Source organism: Acomys minous, assembly GCF_964271855.1.
Source record: "Acomys minous genome assembly, chromosome: 1".
NCBI lineage: Eukaryota > Metazoa > Chordata > Mammalia > Rodentia > Muridae > Acomys > Acomys minous.
Genome location: NC_140483.1, coordinates 58,179,430 through 58,197,185, shown reverse-complemented (window position 1 = coordinate 58,197,185; position 17,756 = coordinate 58,179,430). Strand labels below are relative to the sequence as shown.

The window sequence follows — 17,756 nt, the reverse complement described above, 5'->3', positions numbered from 1 at the left end:
GTCTTATCCTGGGCTTAGACTGGGAAGAGCATATACTATCATACATAGCATGTATGTAGATTTGTGTCGCCAACTAGATTGCAAACATCCCAGGTAAAGTGTCGAACCATATGCATTGCATATAGCCAAAAAGAGCAGGCACCCACTAGGTAGTTACACATATTAGCCAGGTCCAAGGCTAAAGCTAGGGAGGGGTCTGTCTGTCAGCCCCCACTGAAGCCTGACAAAAAGTATAGGTAACTGTAAAAGGATTAAAGTCTCATTTTAAAATACCCCTCAGTGTTTCTCTACTCAGTGTGGGCTCTGCGTGTTTGTGTGTTAGTGGATAAGTGTGTTAGCTGATGGTTCACAGACATGTCTGTGTGTGTGTGTGCATGTGCGTGTGTGTGTGTGTGTGTGTGTGTGTGTGTAAGATGGTCATTATCCCCTGTTTTACAGAGCGTATGAGTCTGCATTTTTAACAGGAGAGCAAGATGACTGCTGATAACTTTGGTGTCTCAGGAGCTCAGTGAGGGTTTTGGTGGTTTAATCTGGCCTTCTTTTCCTGAAGGAGAAGAAAGCTCTCAAGCTATTATTGAAAGCTGGGATTGTAAAGCACCCCAGCCCCCAATACACACACACACACACACACACACACACACACGAGGTCAGAATTTCCTAGAATCTCGTTCTATGGACACTTTCCTCTTTTCAGGCTGGATAACAATTGCTGTGGCCTTTTGGCTGACACGGTGCTGCAGGGAGAGAGAACTCTTGCTTGTTGAGGCAGACAGGACTGCGACTGACCGCTGCGCCTGACTGAAACCTATTTTGGCAACGCTTAACTGTAATGGGTAGGGTCTATGGGGTCTTTAGGTCTTTAGAGCAGACTTGAGAAAAGGAATGGAAAGTGCAGCAGGGGAGGGGGTTGGAGTCAGTGCCCTCTCAGTGTGCCAGTTGGCCCATGACAGGGCAAGAACCACAAGGGACTCTACAGACTGCCATCTAGGGGCCTACAAGGGGGAAAAGCAACACAGTAGATGTGTCAGTATTGGGGGCAGAAACTGCCAGGTGCAAAGTGCCTGGGAAAGTCTGCTTTGTGAGTCTGGCCTCATGCCATTCGGGAATAACATCTGTTCTGTAACAGCTGTCCCGTTCTCCCTGAAGTCCTTTGTGACCACCCCTGGGGGGGCTCCCACTCCCACAACACTAGCAGATTTGTCATTTAGGTTTAGGGCCACATACAGGTATTCTCTTTGAAAATACAACAGAGATCGTGTCTCATGGAAATACATTTCAAACAAATTCAACAGAAAATAATTGCATGTGTCTAATAATGAAAACAGCTCTAGCTCTTATATTTTTGGTTGTGAGCCTAGCCTTTAACGGCTGAGACATCTCTCCAGCCCACTGCAGCCTCATAATAAGAATGAGAGATGTTGAAGGCTTTTGTGACAACCCCCCTGCCCACACACCTCCTGCCCCACCCCAAGAGAAAAAAAGAAATAGTCCAGGCAGGAAACCATTGAAGAGAGTCCTTAAAAGCTGTGGTAAAAATGCTGAAGTGTAGCTCTTCACAGCAGATGGCTTCTGGTAAGGAAGGGAATGGGGCCGGGCTGAGATGGGGAACAGGACTAGACTCCATTTTCTTTAAGGGGCTGGCTGCTGAGAGTTTGACCATGCTCCAGTGGGCAACACAAATTGGACTTGGTGGGGTTTTTTTTGGGGGGGGGTTGTGTCACAAGGGTGGGAGGGTGGACCTGGGAGGAATGGGGAGTGAGTGTGATCAGGGAGCAATGTATGAAAGTCCCAAATAATTAACAAAAATATTATGTGAAGGGAAAAAAGAAAGAAAGAAAACAAATCTAGCTAAAGCAAGGGCTGAGACCCTGAGGCCTCCCCTCAGCCTCAGGGAGAAAGGAAGTCAGCTGTGGTGGTTCACACCGGTATCCCCAGACATGAGAGGCAGAGGCAGGAGGATAAGCAGTTTGGAGCCAGCCAGCCCTATACCAAGAGCTGCTGTTGCAAGGAGGAAAATATAAAAACAAAAAGCTTTGCAATATACCGACCAGGCTTACAAGTTCATTATTAGGACACTGAGGAAACTTGAGCATAGATTAGTCCTAGGTGACATTAAGGAACAATCATCCATCTTCTTAGGTGTGACAACAGGTTGTTTTGGTTTTTTAGGGAAAATGGCACTAGGTAAGATGACAAAATATCTTTATTGTTTAAAGCTTCGTATTTCATGGTGACTGAGACTAGTTAGCATAAAACAGAATTAATATAGGAAAATGGAAACAATACTAAATCTAGGTGGGGGTGTGTGTACAGGATTCCTTTTGATATTCTTTGTGAAAAGTAAAGCCAGTGCAAACTGGGGGACCTTGTAGGCCTCAAAGAGGACTAGTAGATCTGAGAGCTTGATGTCGGGTGAGGGTGGGGCACAGAAATATCAGGGATGGGTGGGTCTGCTTACTCGCCATCCATGACTGCTAGCCAAGAACCAAAAACTCTCTCTTTGTGGGACTCCTGTACTTGGCCCAGTTAAGTAAGGGCTGTGCAACCCATTTTAACCTTAGGGGCAGGGCTGACCTCTCCTGCAAGATCTCCTCTTCCTGTGCAGCAGGCCACCAGCCCCTCTGTGCCCTGTGCTACTTTGGTCCTGCTGCCACAGAGATGATAACCTTGCTGTTCTCTCTTCCCTCAGAGCTTCTTCTCTCCTTGTATCCAGGGATCTGAGAAGAGTGCCTCTGAGCCACCTGGAAGCTGACAGATGCATGGCGGGCAACGGCTGTGGGTCTCCGCCCTTCAGCGATTGTTCGCTGGCTGAATGCCAGCTCCGTTCTGTTCTTGCTCGTGCCACTTCTCCCTGCCAGCCCCAGGAATCTAGACACGGCACACAGAAAGGAAAGGGACTGGTGAAATGGAAAGGCACAGGCTCTCAAGCAGGGCAGGGGTGGTGGGTGGTCGGTCACCTGGCTTCTGCTTCAGTGTTTCTGCTTGAGGCCCTTCATGGTTCCAGATTGGTCCCGTGTGTCAGGTATAACACAAAGTACAGTGGCATCACTCAGGGACAGCTAGACTCAGGGTAGCACCAAGACTCACCAGTCTCTATAGACCATGGCTGGAGTTACATGCAATAGGTTATAGCAATAGGACTGGGACAGGCCCAATTCAGAGGAAAGATCTCTGGCCAGCAGAATATTGCCTTTTGGTGAGGATGTCCCTCCTCGAATCTTGCTCAAGTCTTCAGTGTGCAAGGTCAGGAGCTCCATTTTTTTAATTGGTTCCGACTCTGTGGGGGCCTGCACTAACTTAACCTCATAAGAAACACGGCTGCCAGGAAGCCTCTGTACCAGTGAGCTAGCTATACAGGGTCACAGCTGTCCAGTGACCAAAATAGTCACCGTTGCTTTCCAAGGCACCCACCTCCTGGAATGGAATTGTGTAAGCAGGAGGCTATTTGGTGAGCATGTAAATCAGCCAAAAGGAGGAGTGGATGTGGCCAAGAACCAGGTGGAGGAAAGACCACCCTCAGACCTTTAGACACCAGGGCTCTGTCCACTGGCACGTCTGGAGTGGACTCTTCTTGACATGCTTTCCTCTGACAGCCACACAACATCATCACAGAAGAATATAATTTTCTTTGATTAGTCGTCCTTCCACTTTTCAGGAGACCTTGATATTCTTGGGGAGGTCACTGGTGCCCCAGAGCATTCTAATATTTCTATGCCAAGGTAACGGGCAGGAGCAGTGGGAGAACATAGAGTTTGGCAGCGCCTTGTGGTGCTGAAAGTGTTGTTACAGGGCTCAACAGCTCCAGTGTGACAGGGGCAGGCACACAGCACGGGTGAGTGAGATAAGTGACTAATCCCCGTAGCAAGGAGATAAGAGTGAGTCCTGGGGACTTGAGAGTGACGGCTGGTAAGTTGTGTCCTAGTAATCTGAAGTTACCAGATCTGGTTTTTACTGTTGTTATTCACGAAAGTTGATAATTTTTAGGATTTTCTTTTTTTCTTTTCTTTCTTTCTTTCTTTTTTTTTTTTTTTTAAGGCTAAGTCATCTGATGCTTGAATGTTGACAACCAACTCAAAAAAAAAAAAAAAAGAGAGAGAGAGAGAATGTTTCTCTAAATGAGACTAAAACAGACATGCCGAGAAGCCAGAAATCCTGCCTTATACCTGTGAGTAGAAGTGACTGTGACTTCCAAGTGACTGGAAGGCTGAGGCAGGAGTGTCGCCATGAGTTTGAGGCCAGGCTGGCCTACATAATGAGTTACAGGCAGGCCTGGATCCATTTTAGCTTACCCACAATCGTAAACTAAAACATGTGTGTGCAATTTCTCAATCTGTGATCTCTAGACCAACACCAACACCCTTTTCTGTGGTTTGTGTTTGGGACTTTAAAGTGAAGCCCCTGAACCTCCCGGGCCCACAGTCTCTGGGAGTGTCTCTGAGGCGAAAGCCAAGGAGTTACATTTCAAGTTGTTCTGCCAAGGTTTGAGAGTCATTGAGGCATAGGGCATGTAAAAACACATCTAGCTTATGTCCCTAGGAAGCTTAAAATTTATAGTAGAGACAACTAAAAAAAAAAAAAAAGGAAAAGAAAAAAAGAAAAAAAAAGTAAGAAAAGAAAAAAGGAACTCCCAAAATGGTGGTGCACACCTTTAATCCCAGGACTCAGGAGCCAGAGGCAGGAGGAAGGTCAGCCTAGTCTACGTAGTGACACCTTTTCTCAAAACAAACAAACAAAACAAACAAACAAAAGACAAAACAGATAGGAAATTGACATGATGGCTGTGAGATTCTGAGAAATTATTCTGGATACATATTGCAGGAGGACAGACCTGAGAAAGGCACAGGGGACAGATCTGTGCAGGCTGTGGCCCTGGAGTGAGAGAAAGGCTGAAGGTACTAGCAAGGGAAGGCAAATGCCGGATGTCCATCTGGTTTTCGCAGACAGTCAACAATTTTTACATTTTAGAACCTGGAATATATCACGGTTAGCTTTAATTGTCATCCTGATGCAGCCTAGAATTACCAGAGGGAAGGGTTTCAGTGAGGGATTGCTACACTGGATTGGGAATCGTCTTAATCTGACTTGCTGATGTAGGAAGACTCAGTCCATTGTAGGCAGCACTATTCCCTAGACAGAGGGTCCTGCCATGTAAGTGGAGTAACCTTGCTGAGAGTAGGCACGCAGGCAAGCATGCATTGTTTGTTTGGTTTTTTTTTTTCTACTCTTGAAATGATGTGACGAGCTGCCTTAAGCTTCTGCTGCTCTGACTTGCCTTTAGTGATGGCTAATAACCTGGAACTGTGAACTAAAATAAACTGCTTTACCCCTAGCTTGTTTTATATTAGGGTTTTAACCATAGCAACTGATATAAAACTAGGACAGAGCCTATTACTAATAGATGAGTCAAAACAATCTAGTTCAAGCCGGGCTCAGTGGCACATGTCTGTAATCCCAGCACTCAGGGAGGCAGAGGCAGGTGGATCTTTGTGAGTTCGAGGCCAGCCTGGTCTACATAGCAAGTCCAGGACAGCCAGGGCCGCACAGCGAACCCCTGTCTTGAAAACAAACAAACGAGAATGAGAATCTATTTCAAACTATTCACGGATTCAAACTGTTTCACTGGTCCTGACAAAGGCCTCAGGCCCTGAAAAGATAGGATCTGCTTGCCCTGAAAAGAATTCAAAATATGATGACACCTAGAGTTGAATGAATGCTGAAATTTCAAGAGCTTTCTAGATTTTCTAATTGCAACTCACTGATGTTGCCTTCAGCATTTGGGAGGCTGGGGCAGGCCGACTTTTGATTGCAGGGAAATCTCTACTATGCAGTGAGTTCCAGTCTCAAAAACTTTTTAAAGAAAAGTGAGCCCCATGGTGGTGGCACACACCTTTAATCCCAGCATTCTAGAGGCAGAGGCAGGTGGATCTCTGAGTTTGAGGCCAGCCTGGTCTACAGATGGAGTTCTAGGACAGCCAGGGCTACGCAGAAAAACCCTGTCTCAAACAACAACAACAACGTGAATGAGCGGGAGCAAGAAGGCATGTTGTGTTCAAGAAGAGGCTGCCATATGGAAATCTGGGTACCGTCTCTGGGGAAGGCTGGAATGTTCCCCCTAGTGAACAGTACTAGAGTGTGTTTGCATAGAGGTAGGAGTGATCCAGCAGACAAAATGAAAACAATTGGCTCATAAACAGCAAATTTCTGGAGAAAAGTGGAAGCTTGGACAGCAAAGCGCAAAAGATAAGCATTTTGTGAAGTGTATAGCAAGTACCACAGTCTAAAAAGATGCTAACTGCTTAGATGGATGGGTGGTTTTTGTCAAGAGTTTGAATCAGCTTTGATTAAAAGAGCAAGTTAAAAGGATCTGCTATTACAGACCCTGCCCTCTCCCTGAGAAGCCTGGATCACAGGATCGCAGCTCCTCCGAATTCTGACCTACCTAGGGAGTCCCATCAGCGTGAAATTCCGGAAGATAAAGTGAATTTCCCAACCAACACCATTCAGCACCTGCTCCATCGAGCTGTGAACGTTCTCAGGGCCAGGTGGTATTTACTTGCTTGCGATTAGCTGCCGCTTCTCAGACAGCTCACATCACGTCAGTGCTGTTGAAGATAATGTAATCGCTTCTGTTGTGGCACAGAACGCATGCACGCTGGTCTGTTCTGCTTCTGCGCTGCTGCTGACCAGCTCTGTAACCTTCTAAGCAAGTGACATGATTTCTAAGCGGCTGTGCTTCTGCCTCACACTCGTAGCTCATGAGATGTATGCCCAGAGAGGCCAGAAGTTCACACTTACCCAGGAGACGCAAACTCTGTTTGGAATTTTCCCTGTCATCCGCTCCGGATCTAGCTCCTTCCACCAGCCCCGCCTCCACCCACCCCCACCCCCACTCCTCCGAATTACAAAAGTCCTCACTTCTGCCTCCAAATCTCCAAGTGCCCATCCTAAGACAAATAGCTGCCACATCTGGTTCCCCAACATTGGTTTCTTTAGGGCATGCCTCTCAGCCATCCCTGAAAATTAAATTTGAGATCTTTCACACATGCCTGGGTGCCCCGCAACGCTTTGCGTTTGGAAAGCGCCTCTCTCTCTCTCTGTCTGTCTCTCTGTCTGTCTGTCTGTCTGTCTGTCTGTCTCCCTCTCTCTCTCTCTCTCTCTCTCTCTCTCTCTCTCTCTCTCTCTCTCTGTCTCTCTGTCCCCCCCCCTCGCCTCTCTCTCTCTCTCTCTCTCTCTCTCTCTCTCTCTCTCTCTCTCACACACACACACACACACACACACACACACACACACACACACACTCCCCCATCACTAGTAAGCTCCTGCTTGGAGAGAGCCAGGATGCCTGTGTGGGTGAGTTTGTTTGGTATCCAGTGGATCCCTGACAACTGAAAAGGGCTTGCTTCTCCCTGCTGTTTCTTGTTTCCCTGATTCTCCGCCGCCATGGTCCCACCCAGCTCCTCAGCCCCTCCCCTCAGTACCCTGGTCTGAAGAGTGCCACTGAGTCTCACCCCACCCTCTTCTGCAAGAGCCAACCAGCCGCAAGCAGCAGACTCTGGACTAGGAATCCAAACGCATAAAACGCTGCCGCTTCTGCTCTGCCTGTGCTCACGCTCCGGTGAGAGCCTAGAGCGTTGGGAAAGCGTGAGCGCGTGGCTTAGCTGGGGTGTCCAATTTCTGCAGGCATTGGCCCATGGACCTGGACTGCGCCTTCTTGACAGCTTAGGGACATCCACTCTCTCCAGAAAAGTCTGGACAAAGTGAATTTGGGGTGGGTTTGGGAGATGGCCGCTGCTCCCTTCGCTTCTTTTGTGGCACCTCTTATAAGCCCCCACTCCAACCCCCTCCATCCTTGGCACACTGATGGCCAGCTCCAAGACCCTCTTCCTTGATTCCCTGGCCTCTTGTGGGGACAAAGATGTCAATTCTCCTCCCTATGCCTGTCTGCTAAACTGCCTCACCTGTTTCTGCCGTCACCCTGTCATCCTCACCCCGAAACCTTTCTCTCCCACTCCGTTTTATCTACCACCTTCTTGCACTCACACCATCCCTCCATCCACCTTCCTCTCCTTCCCTCCGCTACATCCTAACCATGGATTCTGAACCTTCCTGGACTGCCACCCTCTCCCCTGGGGCCACTCTGCCTGTCCCCAATGCCACCACACCCTGGCTGGGCAGAGATGAAGAGCTAGCCAAGGTGGAGATTGGCATTCTAGCTACGGTCCTGGTTCTGGCCACAGGGGGCAATCTGGCTGTTTTACTGACCCTGGGCCGCCAGGGCCGCAAGCGTTCCCGCATGCACCTGTTTGTGCTGCACCTGGCCCTGACTGACCTGGGTGTGGCAGTTTTCCAAGTACTGCCTCAGCTGCTCTGGGACATCACCTACCGCTTCCAGGGCTCTGACCTCCTCTGCCGGGCCGTCAAGTATCTACAGGTGCTCAGCATGTTCGCCTCCACCTACATGCTGCTGGCCATGACACTGGACCGGTACCTGGCTGTCTGTCACCCTCTTCGAAGCCTCCAGCAGCCCAGCCAGTCCACCTACCCTCTCATCGCTGCTCCTTGGCTGCTGGCTGCCATCCTCAGCCTCCCTCAAATTTTCATCTTTTCGTTGCGAGAGGTGATCCAGGGTTCAGGGGTGCTGGACTGCTGGGCGGATTTCTACTTTTCCTGGGGCCCACGGGCCTACATCACCTGGACCACCATGGCCATCTTTGTGCTGCCCGTGGCAACGCTCACGGCCTGCTACAGCCTCATCTGCTGCGAGATCTACAAGAACGTGAAAGTCAAGACCCAGGCCGGCAGGGAGGAAAGAACGGGTTGGAGGACCTGGGACAAGCCCTCATCTTCTGGCGCTGCTGCAGCCACTAGAGGGCCTCCGTCCCGGGTCAGCAGCATCAGCACCATCTCCAGGGCAAAGATCCGAACTGTGAAGATGACCTTTGTCATCGTGCTGGCCTACATTGCTTGCTGGGCACCTTTCTTCAGTGTCCAGATGTGGTCTGTGTGGGATGACAACGCCCCCGATGAAGGCAAGTATGTGGCTGATGTGAGGTGGTGAGGGAGGGGCAACAGGGTGAGGATAAGGATTACAATGCCTCCCAGGCCACAGGCGAACGTGGTAGCTAAGAAAGTAGGTGCTTGTTTGTCTTAGTGCATTCTCTGCTGCTGTAACAAATGCCCACCTACCACTTAAAGCAGAGAAGTTTGTTTCTCACTGTCCTGGAAGCTGGGGAGTCTGGGGAAGGCTCTCCTTGAAAGTGAGGACTCTCTGAAGATTTCCAGGCTGGTGAAGAGCACCATTGGGTGTGGCCACGTTGGTTTTTTTTTTTTTTAAATGGGCATATTCTTTTTTTTTTCATTTTTTTCTCCTTTATTAATTTATTCTTAATGGGCATATTCTTATGATATCATTTATTAACATTCCCGAGCTCCTATGGTCTAACCATTTTTCAAAAGGTCTCACCTGAAAACGCCACTGGCATATGACTTTGAGGGCTCTGTTTCCAATACAGAAATTCTGGGGAGAGATGTTCAGACCAAAGTCTTGCCCCTCACGTGGTCCCGTCTAGCCCACCAAAGCTATGAATAGCAAATAGGTGGAATTTCTTGATTTTTAAATTTTGGTTATTTATTTAACAATTATGATGCTAGTGAAAGAGGTTTGCTCTGGAACAATGCAGAGATTAGTATGGCCCCTGAGGGAAAGAAAGGTTCCGGTGTATTTGCTCAGCCAACTTCCGGGATGCTGCATGGGCTTGGGGACCATAGACAGATCTGATAGGGGGAGGGTTCATACAATCTGGTCCAGGATGGCGATGTTGGGTGTAGGGACTGTCTTCTCTCTGGGTGCCTTCTGTTCTGGACATAGCTTCCCCAATCTGTCTCTCCTCTCTCTCTCTCTCTCTCTCTCTCTCTCTCTCTCTCTCTCTCTCTCTCTGTCTGTCTCTCTCTCTCTCTTCTTCCTTTCTTTCTAGCTATTTTATATTATGAGTACAGAAGTTTTGCCTAAATGTCTGTACCCAATATGCGTGCTTGGTGCCCACAGAGGCCTGAAGAGGGCACTGGCTCACCTGGAACAGGACTTACAGATGGTCATGAGGCGTCATGTGGGTGGTGAGAGTGGACGAAGTCTTCTCCTTTTAACCCATGCCTTGTCTACAAGCCTGGCTCTTCACTTGTCTTTACAAGGGGAGAGGCTTTCCCCTGACCCGAAAACCAAAATGAGATTCTTCAAAAAGTCTTGAGTTCTACATGGCAACCGGGAGCGATGTAGATGACTCGCTCCTGAGCTTGAAATGCTGCAGGTGTCTCAGGCTAACCTTGTAATTCGCTGTGCAGCCCAGACTGATATCAAACCTAGACTCTTCTGCCTCTGCCTCCTGGGTGTCGGAAATACGGATGTGTGACATCATGTTTGATTCTGTCTCTTTGACATTAGCCTGGACAGGAAGGTATTTGCAATTTCCTCTGTAAGCAACAAGCATATTAATGCCAACTTATTGTTAAGGCTTTCCCTGTTCTAGCCAAGGACAGACCAGTAAGAAGGGTTTATTGGTACCAAAGTATGTGGATCTTCATGGTGTTATGGGGTAGCTTTCTCTGCAGTACCTCTGAGCAACTTGGAGCTCAGAGAGGCCCTGAAGCTGCCAGCCCAAGATGCCACTGCTAGCAGGTGATGGAGCTGGTACTTGAATCATGTGTTTTATGGGCCAACTTTATCTGTTACATGGCTTTTCTCCCTACAATTACAGTCTGGCCAATGACACCAGGGATGAGGTAGTTTTTGCCCTTTATTGAAGGATGTGTGGGAAGATGAATTCTGTTGTCTCCGTTAGGCAGTGTGATTTATCCCTGTTTGCCTGAAGGGCCCACCATTATTATGAGAATGTCCCCAATACATTGTCTGCGTAGACGGTGATTTCCTGCCGCTGAGGGCTTCTCTGGGCCTGCATGCCAGGACAAATCACTGTCTTGCAATGTGTTCTTAAATAAAAAATAAATAAATAAATAAATAAATAAATAAATAAATACCCCATGGGCTTTGAGTCACTGCTTTAGAATTGTTTGTTCAGTACGGCCCATTCTCTCATGGTCTTTTGTTACACCTGTCTCCTTGCCTGGGTGGACTGAATTTCTGCCTGGACAGAATGTGGTGAATCTTCCCATGAGGACTGAGAAGCAGAGCCTCCATGGAATCTGGAGCTTCTTCATGCACATCCCCAGCCCCTACACCACGCCTGGCTCAGATGGACCAATCAAAACATGCTTCCTAAGGCATAGAGTTTGTCCATCTATAATGGATGGCTTTAGCTTCTTCCCTTGTGACTTGTGCCTTTTATTGAATGTTCCTACCAGATGTCCCCACCCCCTTTCTCTTTTTTTTCTTTGTCCCAGAAGTGGCCATGCCCAGAGCATACCCAAGAGAGTCATTTATGCTTGTCCAGAAGCTTTTGTCATGTGCTACTGAGTAAACACATGAACTGGATCTTTGGTGTTAGTGGAGGAAGCTCTGGTGGGGTCCAGGATCACAGCTTTAGAGACAGAAGGTGTGGCAATGGTGGTTCTAGACTATCCTAGAAGGATGGGAGGTCTGTTTGTGAGTTTCCTTCCAGGTCTGTCCTTGCTTTCAAGAATTCTACCTCTGTGAAGAAGCTATTTGTAAGCCAGCTGTGTGGTTGCACAGATGTGTCCAGCAGGGGCCCAGGGTCCTTCTAGCAGCATTTCTGTTTGTAAGAAGTGTTTCATATAATCTCTAGGAAGAAAATTGTATCTGGAAGGAATCATATTGGAGTTTTCCACCTAGACATTTTGCCTGCCTGAGACATATTTTTTTTTCTCCCATGAGAGAGTAGATCCCTAGTGGCAATTTGAGAACACGACTGAGATCCAAGTAGATGCTCTGCGCCTAGAAACTGCCCGCCCTGTTGTACTTGATATGGTGGCAGACTTGAAGGACAGGCGTGTTTCTTTCATTGCCTTCCTGGGTCCCTAGTACAGGCACCTGCACAAAGTCAGTGATCCACATGTTCCATGACTGAGTGACAGAATGAACAAGACCATCCCAGAGAGAAGGAGGAGGATGCAGTTCATGGGACCACATGCATAAGTGAGGATGACACAGAGGGCCCTGAATTCGGTCATTTGTCCCTGGGTAAGGTGTAGACAATGTCTCGTCTTAGGTCTATATCCATTAGGGACAAAGCCCTTTGGCTGTGTGTTGGGCCCCATATGGAGTCACATGGGTGGATGTGGGGACTGAAAATATCATGGTGAGAGCAAAGAATTTTTGAATGTGCAGCAGCCAAGGATTTGTTGAGCATCCAATGTGTAATGAGAATGATGCGTTTCCGGCAGTGCCCACCTGTGTTGCGCCCTGCAGGCCCATTGCAGCCTTGGTTCTCAGCATGTACACTCTGCACTGTGCATGCACTAATGCCACACAATGTCAAAGAATGCTGCGTGAAGCACCTCAGCTCAGATACAAAACTACCGCACGTTACAAACTCCAATTTTTTTTTATTGCGTATACAAATATTTTGCTCTTGTATAAATATACTTTTTTTTTTAATGTGAAAACAAAGACCTTTTTCTCTTCATGGAAAGACAAGCTGTTCCTGGGTATCTTTGGCAGGGGATCTGGAAGAGGAATGGGGAACAGGAAGCAGGCTACATAAGCAAAAGACTAGATGGAGGCCCGGCCTAATTAAGGGATGAAATGAAGTAACAACAGGTACTGCAGGGGGGAAGCTGAGTGAGGCGTCCCTGGGGAACTAGAAGCGAAGCATGAAGGAGCTGGTGAGACGACAGCCATGGGTAGCCTTGAAACCCCTGGATGATGTGGTAGACGTATCATTGGAATGAGTCTCTCCGAGGAGAAAGATCAGCAGTTCTTAACCTGGGGAGGTTGAGAACCCCCTCTCTTTGGGGGTGGGGTGTCAAAGGACCCTTTCACAGGGGTCACCTAAGACCATCACAGAACACAGATATTCACATTATGACCCATGACACAATGCAAAAGTACAGTTATGATGTAGCAGTGAAATAATGTTAGGGTTTGGGGGTCACTCCAACGTGAAGAACCGTATTGACGGGTCGCAGCGTTAGGAAGGTTGAGAACCACAGCTCTAGGTGAAGATCGCTTTCATAAGGAGGCAGATAAAGATGGCTGGAGCTATCTAGGTGAGCCTTGGCTGTCCTTATGGTGATGCGCTTTACCTCACCATTTCTGTGGGTCAGGAATTCGCACACCGTTTCGTTGGGTCCTACGGTTCAGGGTCTCTCACAGGGAAGCAGTTAAGGTATCACCCAGCTCTATAGCCACCTGAAGGCTCGGCTTGGGGAAATCTGCTTCCAAGTGTGCCTGCCTATCAATCTCGGCTGGCAGGCTTCTGTGAATAGGCTGGCCACATGAACCTGCCACGGAAGCCTCTCCACAGGCATGCTTGGAGCAGCAGTTGGCTTCTCCCCCACACTGAAGGAACTTTATAAGTTTCATCCGAAGGTCTGCTGATCTACTGCTTTGGACCTGAGGCAAAGGAGAATATGGTGACCAGGGCACATGGCAAGAATGCTCTCTCAAAAATAGAAAGACTAAAACCACTGCCATCACGGCTGGGCATGCATCGAATTAGCTTATCTTTGGATTGGACTGGGTCAGAATGTTTGAGTTTTAAAATTCTGTTTGAGTTACCGACTTTAGCATCATATTAAGGATAATCAGGGTTGAGGGGAGGTGGTTTGGTGGGTAGAGTGTTTGCATGAAAAGCCGAGGACCTGAATTCGGATCTTCAGCATCCATGGGGAAAGTCTGGTGGGTGCTGGATCCCGTGCTGGGCCAGGGAGACACTGAACAATTGCTGGCTGGCCAAGTCTCCCCAGGCACTGGGCTCCAGGCTCAGTGAGATTCCCTGTGTCAAAAAAAATAATAGTAATGTAGAGAGTAATAGAGGAAGATACGAGATATGAACTTCTGACCTCTATACATGCATGCACAATCCTGTGCACCTATATGCACATATGCACACGCGTATACAGTTCACATACAAGGATCGGAAACATTAGATGTAAAAGTACCTTTTATTCTCCTGGCTCAATTGTTGTCTGGGAGGCTTACTGCCTCTTTCTGCTAACCTAGGCTTAGTCCTGGAAGCTTCTAGCCTCCTTACAATCTAACCTAGGCCTAGAATGTTTTCAGTATCTGAGACTTCGTGCTTAATAAGCTCACCCTTACTTGTTCTTTCTGAGCTCTGGGCTGGCTGGCTCAACTCAGCTGTTCTGGCTCAAACTCTTCTCCCAGCTGATTTATTTAATCTGGCTTCTCTCTTGGCCCAGAGTTGCTCTGCTTGGCCTCAAACTAACTCAGCAATCTGCTCTAATCTTCTGGCTTCTTCTCATTTTCTGGCTCAGTTCATCTTCACCTGAGTTCTTTCTCTGCAACCCATCTCTCTATTACTGTCCTAGTAAAACTGCCTCCTCTCTCTGTGTAAAACTGCCTCTAAGTAGCTTCCCTTTCCACTCTCCTCTTGTGAGAGTTGGGTGTATCCTATTCTGTCAAATCTTCTCTGATTTGTCACTTTTTCTGCCACTCAATTAGATATAATTTTCAAACATGGGTGCTTCCTTCTACAAACTAACTTTACCTTCATTTGGGATTAAAGGCATGTACCACCATGCCTGGACCTAAGCTTTTCATCACCTGATACTTGCTCTATACCAGGCTGGCCTTGTGCTCAGATCTCTTTGGCCCTGTCTCCTGGATTAAAGGCGTGTTTGTATTCCAGCCGGATCACACAGACCTAGAAGATCTTTGCATGTGATCTCTTGCCAGAGCAGCCATGTTCTAACTTAATATTCTTCTACAGTTATAAGAAAACATCACTGAGTGAACTTTTACCTGGGATTAGGATAAAATGTCCAACAATATCAGATAAGGTCTTATACATCCTTCTGTCATTTTATATTACATGTTCATACAAAGTGACCTTCTCAACACTGACTATTATAAATTCAGAATACCAATCAACTCCGAAAGACGTTGAAACTGCTCTGTGTTCTACAGTATCAAACATTTCCCTTTTGTCCCTACTCTTCGGCCTTCAATTTACTTTTTCCTCCTCTGCTATTTCTTCATCAACTCAGCACCAGTCCTACTCTGTTTTTCTTTCCTACCTATACCCAGACTGACTAATAAGCTCAGGGGTATGGTACTATCAGCTCTTCTTTGTTACCAAAGATGGTTAATGCTCAGGAAGAGATTGTTTTTTGTTTTTTGTTTTGTTTGTTTAACTACTATTATATTTGCATAGTGGGTCTGCTCCTTCACCGTGACTGTTTTTGCAGCTGCTATTCCGTTCTCAGGGGAGATCAATCCTGGTGCCCTAAACACTCGTCTAATAGAGGAGAATGATGCCTCAACCCTATAATGTAGATCCTCTTGAACACTGTGAATACATCTTCTGAAAGAATAAGAGTGATTAAAAAAAAATCTCACCAGTGGCCTAACTCCAGATGCACAAGTCCCAACCCAAACCATAAAGGAAATGAAAATCTAAGGAAAAAAATAACTCCTTCAAAATTTACTAATTCAACAGTAATGACCTCCAATGAGACTGAATTAGACAAAAATCCCATGCAAAGGATTTAAAAGAATGACTGTAAGTATGTTAAAGGAAAACATAGAGGACACAAACAAACTCCCTAATGAGTTCCAAGAGAACACAAAGAGCTGGAGGAAATAAGGAAAACAATACAAGATTCAACATGTTGAAAAAAAACAAGCTGAATATTGGAAAATTAAAAGTAGTAAGTCGCTAGAAATCTCTGGAAGACCTCACCAAAAGGATGGATCATGAGAATAACAGAATATCAGGTCTTGAAGACAGGATAGAAAAGTTAGGTCAGTCAATGACAAAGGAAAATTAGCCAGAAGGTGCTAACAAAACATCAGCGATCTAAGGGATACCCTGAGAAGACGTGCTCTACGAATCATGGGCAGGGAAGAAAGAGAACATTTTCATGATAAAGGCATACAAAACATTTCCAATAAAAACAGCCTGATGGTGCACGCCTTTAATCCCAGCACTCAGGAGGCAGAGGCAAGTAGATCTTTGTGAGTTCGAGGCCAGACTGGTCTACAAAGTGAGTTCCAGGACAGCCAGGGCTACACAAAGAAACCCTGACTCAAAAAAAAAAAATCAAAACTCAAAACAAAATAAAAAACAAATAAACAAACCCAAGCCAAAAATCATAGCTTCAAAACTCACCTATCTAAAGGAGGTACACATCCAGGTAAGGGATGGAGTTAAAATACCAAGTAGATACAACCAGAAAATAATTTCTCCATATCATATAGTTAAAGTACATTGGAAGCAACAAGAGAGAAACACCAATTCACACAAAAAGACACGCCCCTCAGAGTAACTGCTGATTCAACAGTCTTTAAAGGCAAGGAGGGGTTTAGATATGTTTCTGCTCAGCTTACAGTCCACTATAACTAAAGTAGAAAGAAAACTTTCAATGATGAAAACAAACCGAAGGAACCCAGGACCACTAGGCTCTGCAGAAGATGCTGGAAAAGGATCCTTCATACCGAAGAGAAAACTACACACAGTCACGAGGACACAGGAAAGAAGGAAGTTAATTTCTTCATGTTCTGTTATCAGAAACTGTTCCATTCGTCTCCCTATCTACCCTAGGACACATTCATTTTTCTTGGGTGAGAAGGGATCAGATGTAGAGAAAGTTTCAGAGGCCTGCATTAAGTTTGACTGGCTACGGAGTGCGACGTGGTGCGAAGAGCATGGAGAGACGCCTCCGTTAGAGGACCCGTGGTCTGCATTACAGAGCGAACCCTTCTTCTTCTATGTGGACCAGTCCTACCCAGCAGATTTTACTTTTCTAAACTGAACTTGAAACAAACCTTATCCCTACCCCTATAAAGCAACTAAAACTAGGGTGGTGAGAACCGAACTCAGGAGTTATGGGTCGAGTCTGAGGTAAGCCTACCAAGCACAGAACCCCGGGAAATGTCTTCATCTTCTCAGTGGAGACTCAGCCTCTGTCCTAGGGTTCTCCCCGCTCCTCTAAGGTCTTTTGTGCTTCTGTCTCGGCAGATTCCACCAACGTGGCGTTCACCATCTCGATGCTTTTGGGCAACCTCAGCAGCTGCTGCAACCCCTGGATCTACATGGGCTTCAACAGCCACCTGCTGCCACGGTTTCTGAGTCGCCGTGCCTGCTGCGGGGGTCCCCACCCTCGGGTACACAGGCAGCTCTCCAACAGCAGCCTCGCTAGCCGCCGCACCACACTGCTGACCCACTCCAGCGGTCCGTCTCCAGTGGTCCATCTCAGCCTTAACCTCAGCCTCCACGCAAAGTCCAGGCCTGCAGGGTCGCTGAAGGAGTTGGAGGAAGTGGATGGAGAAGCCACTATGGAAACCAGCATCTTTTAGGGGGAAAAAAAAGACTCCCTGGAATCCGTCTCTGTGCATCTCAGACATTTGGGAATATGGACTAGAAGGGTCAGGGGTGGTACTGAATGGAGCCTAGTTTGAGGCAGGGTAAACAGACCGGAATGGCCGCCGCTACTTTAGTTGTCATGGCAGCCCCTAGTTTGACTGCGGGCCATTCTCTCTCAAATTTAGATGGCTGGAAATCAGGAGACTCAATCTCCCTGTTCCTGCCACATTCGTAAAGCACCCATAAAGACACCCAACCAGTGCCTAGATGGCACTGTCAACTCAGAGGCTCGTCTCATTA

At 47.2% G+C, this 17,756-nt stretch overlaps 1 protein-coding gene and 1 long non-coding RNA gene across 2 annotated transcripts; one reads left to right on the top strand and one right to left on the bottom strand.

Annotated features, from left to right (window-relative positions):
• Nucleotides 1-2,185: 2,185 nt before the first annotated feature.
• Nucleotides 2,186-6,563, bottom strand: LOC311600056. The gene is made up of 2 exons (XR_014780120.1): nt 6,440-6,563; nt 2,186-2,868 (listed from the first exon to the last, which is right to left on the bottom strand). It is a non-coding gene; the product is annotated as an uncharacterized lncRNA (long non-coding RNA).
• A 1,526-nt stretch (nt 6,564-8,089) lies between these two features.
• AVPR1B (arginine vasopressin receptor 1B) lies at nt 8,090-17,449 on the top strand (the record flags this gene model as incomplete). The annotated part of the gene is made up of 2 exons (XM_084784949.1): nt 8,090-9,029; nt 17,112-17,449. The coding sequence occupies 2 exons, from the start codon at nt 8,090-8,092 to the stop codon at nt 17,447-17,449; spliced, it is 1,278 nt and encodes a 425-aa protein (XP_084641075.1).
• Between the last annotated feature and the right edge of the window lie 307 nt (nt 17,450-17,756).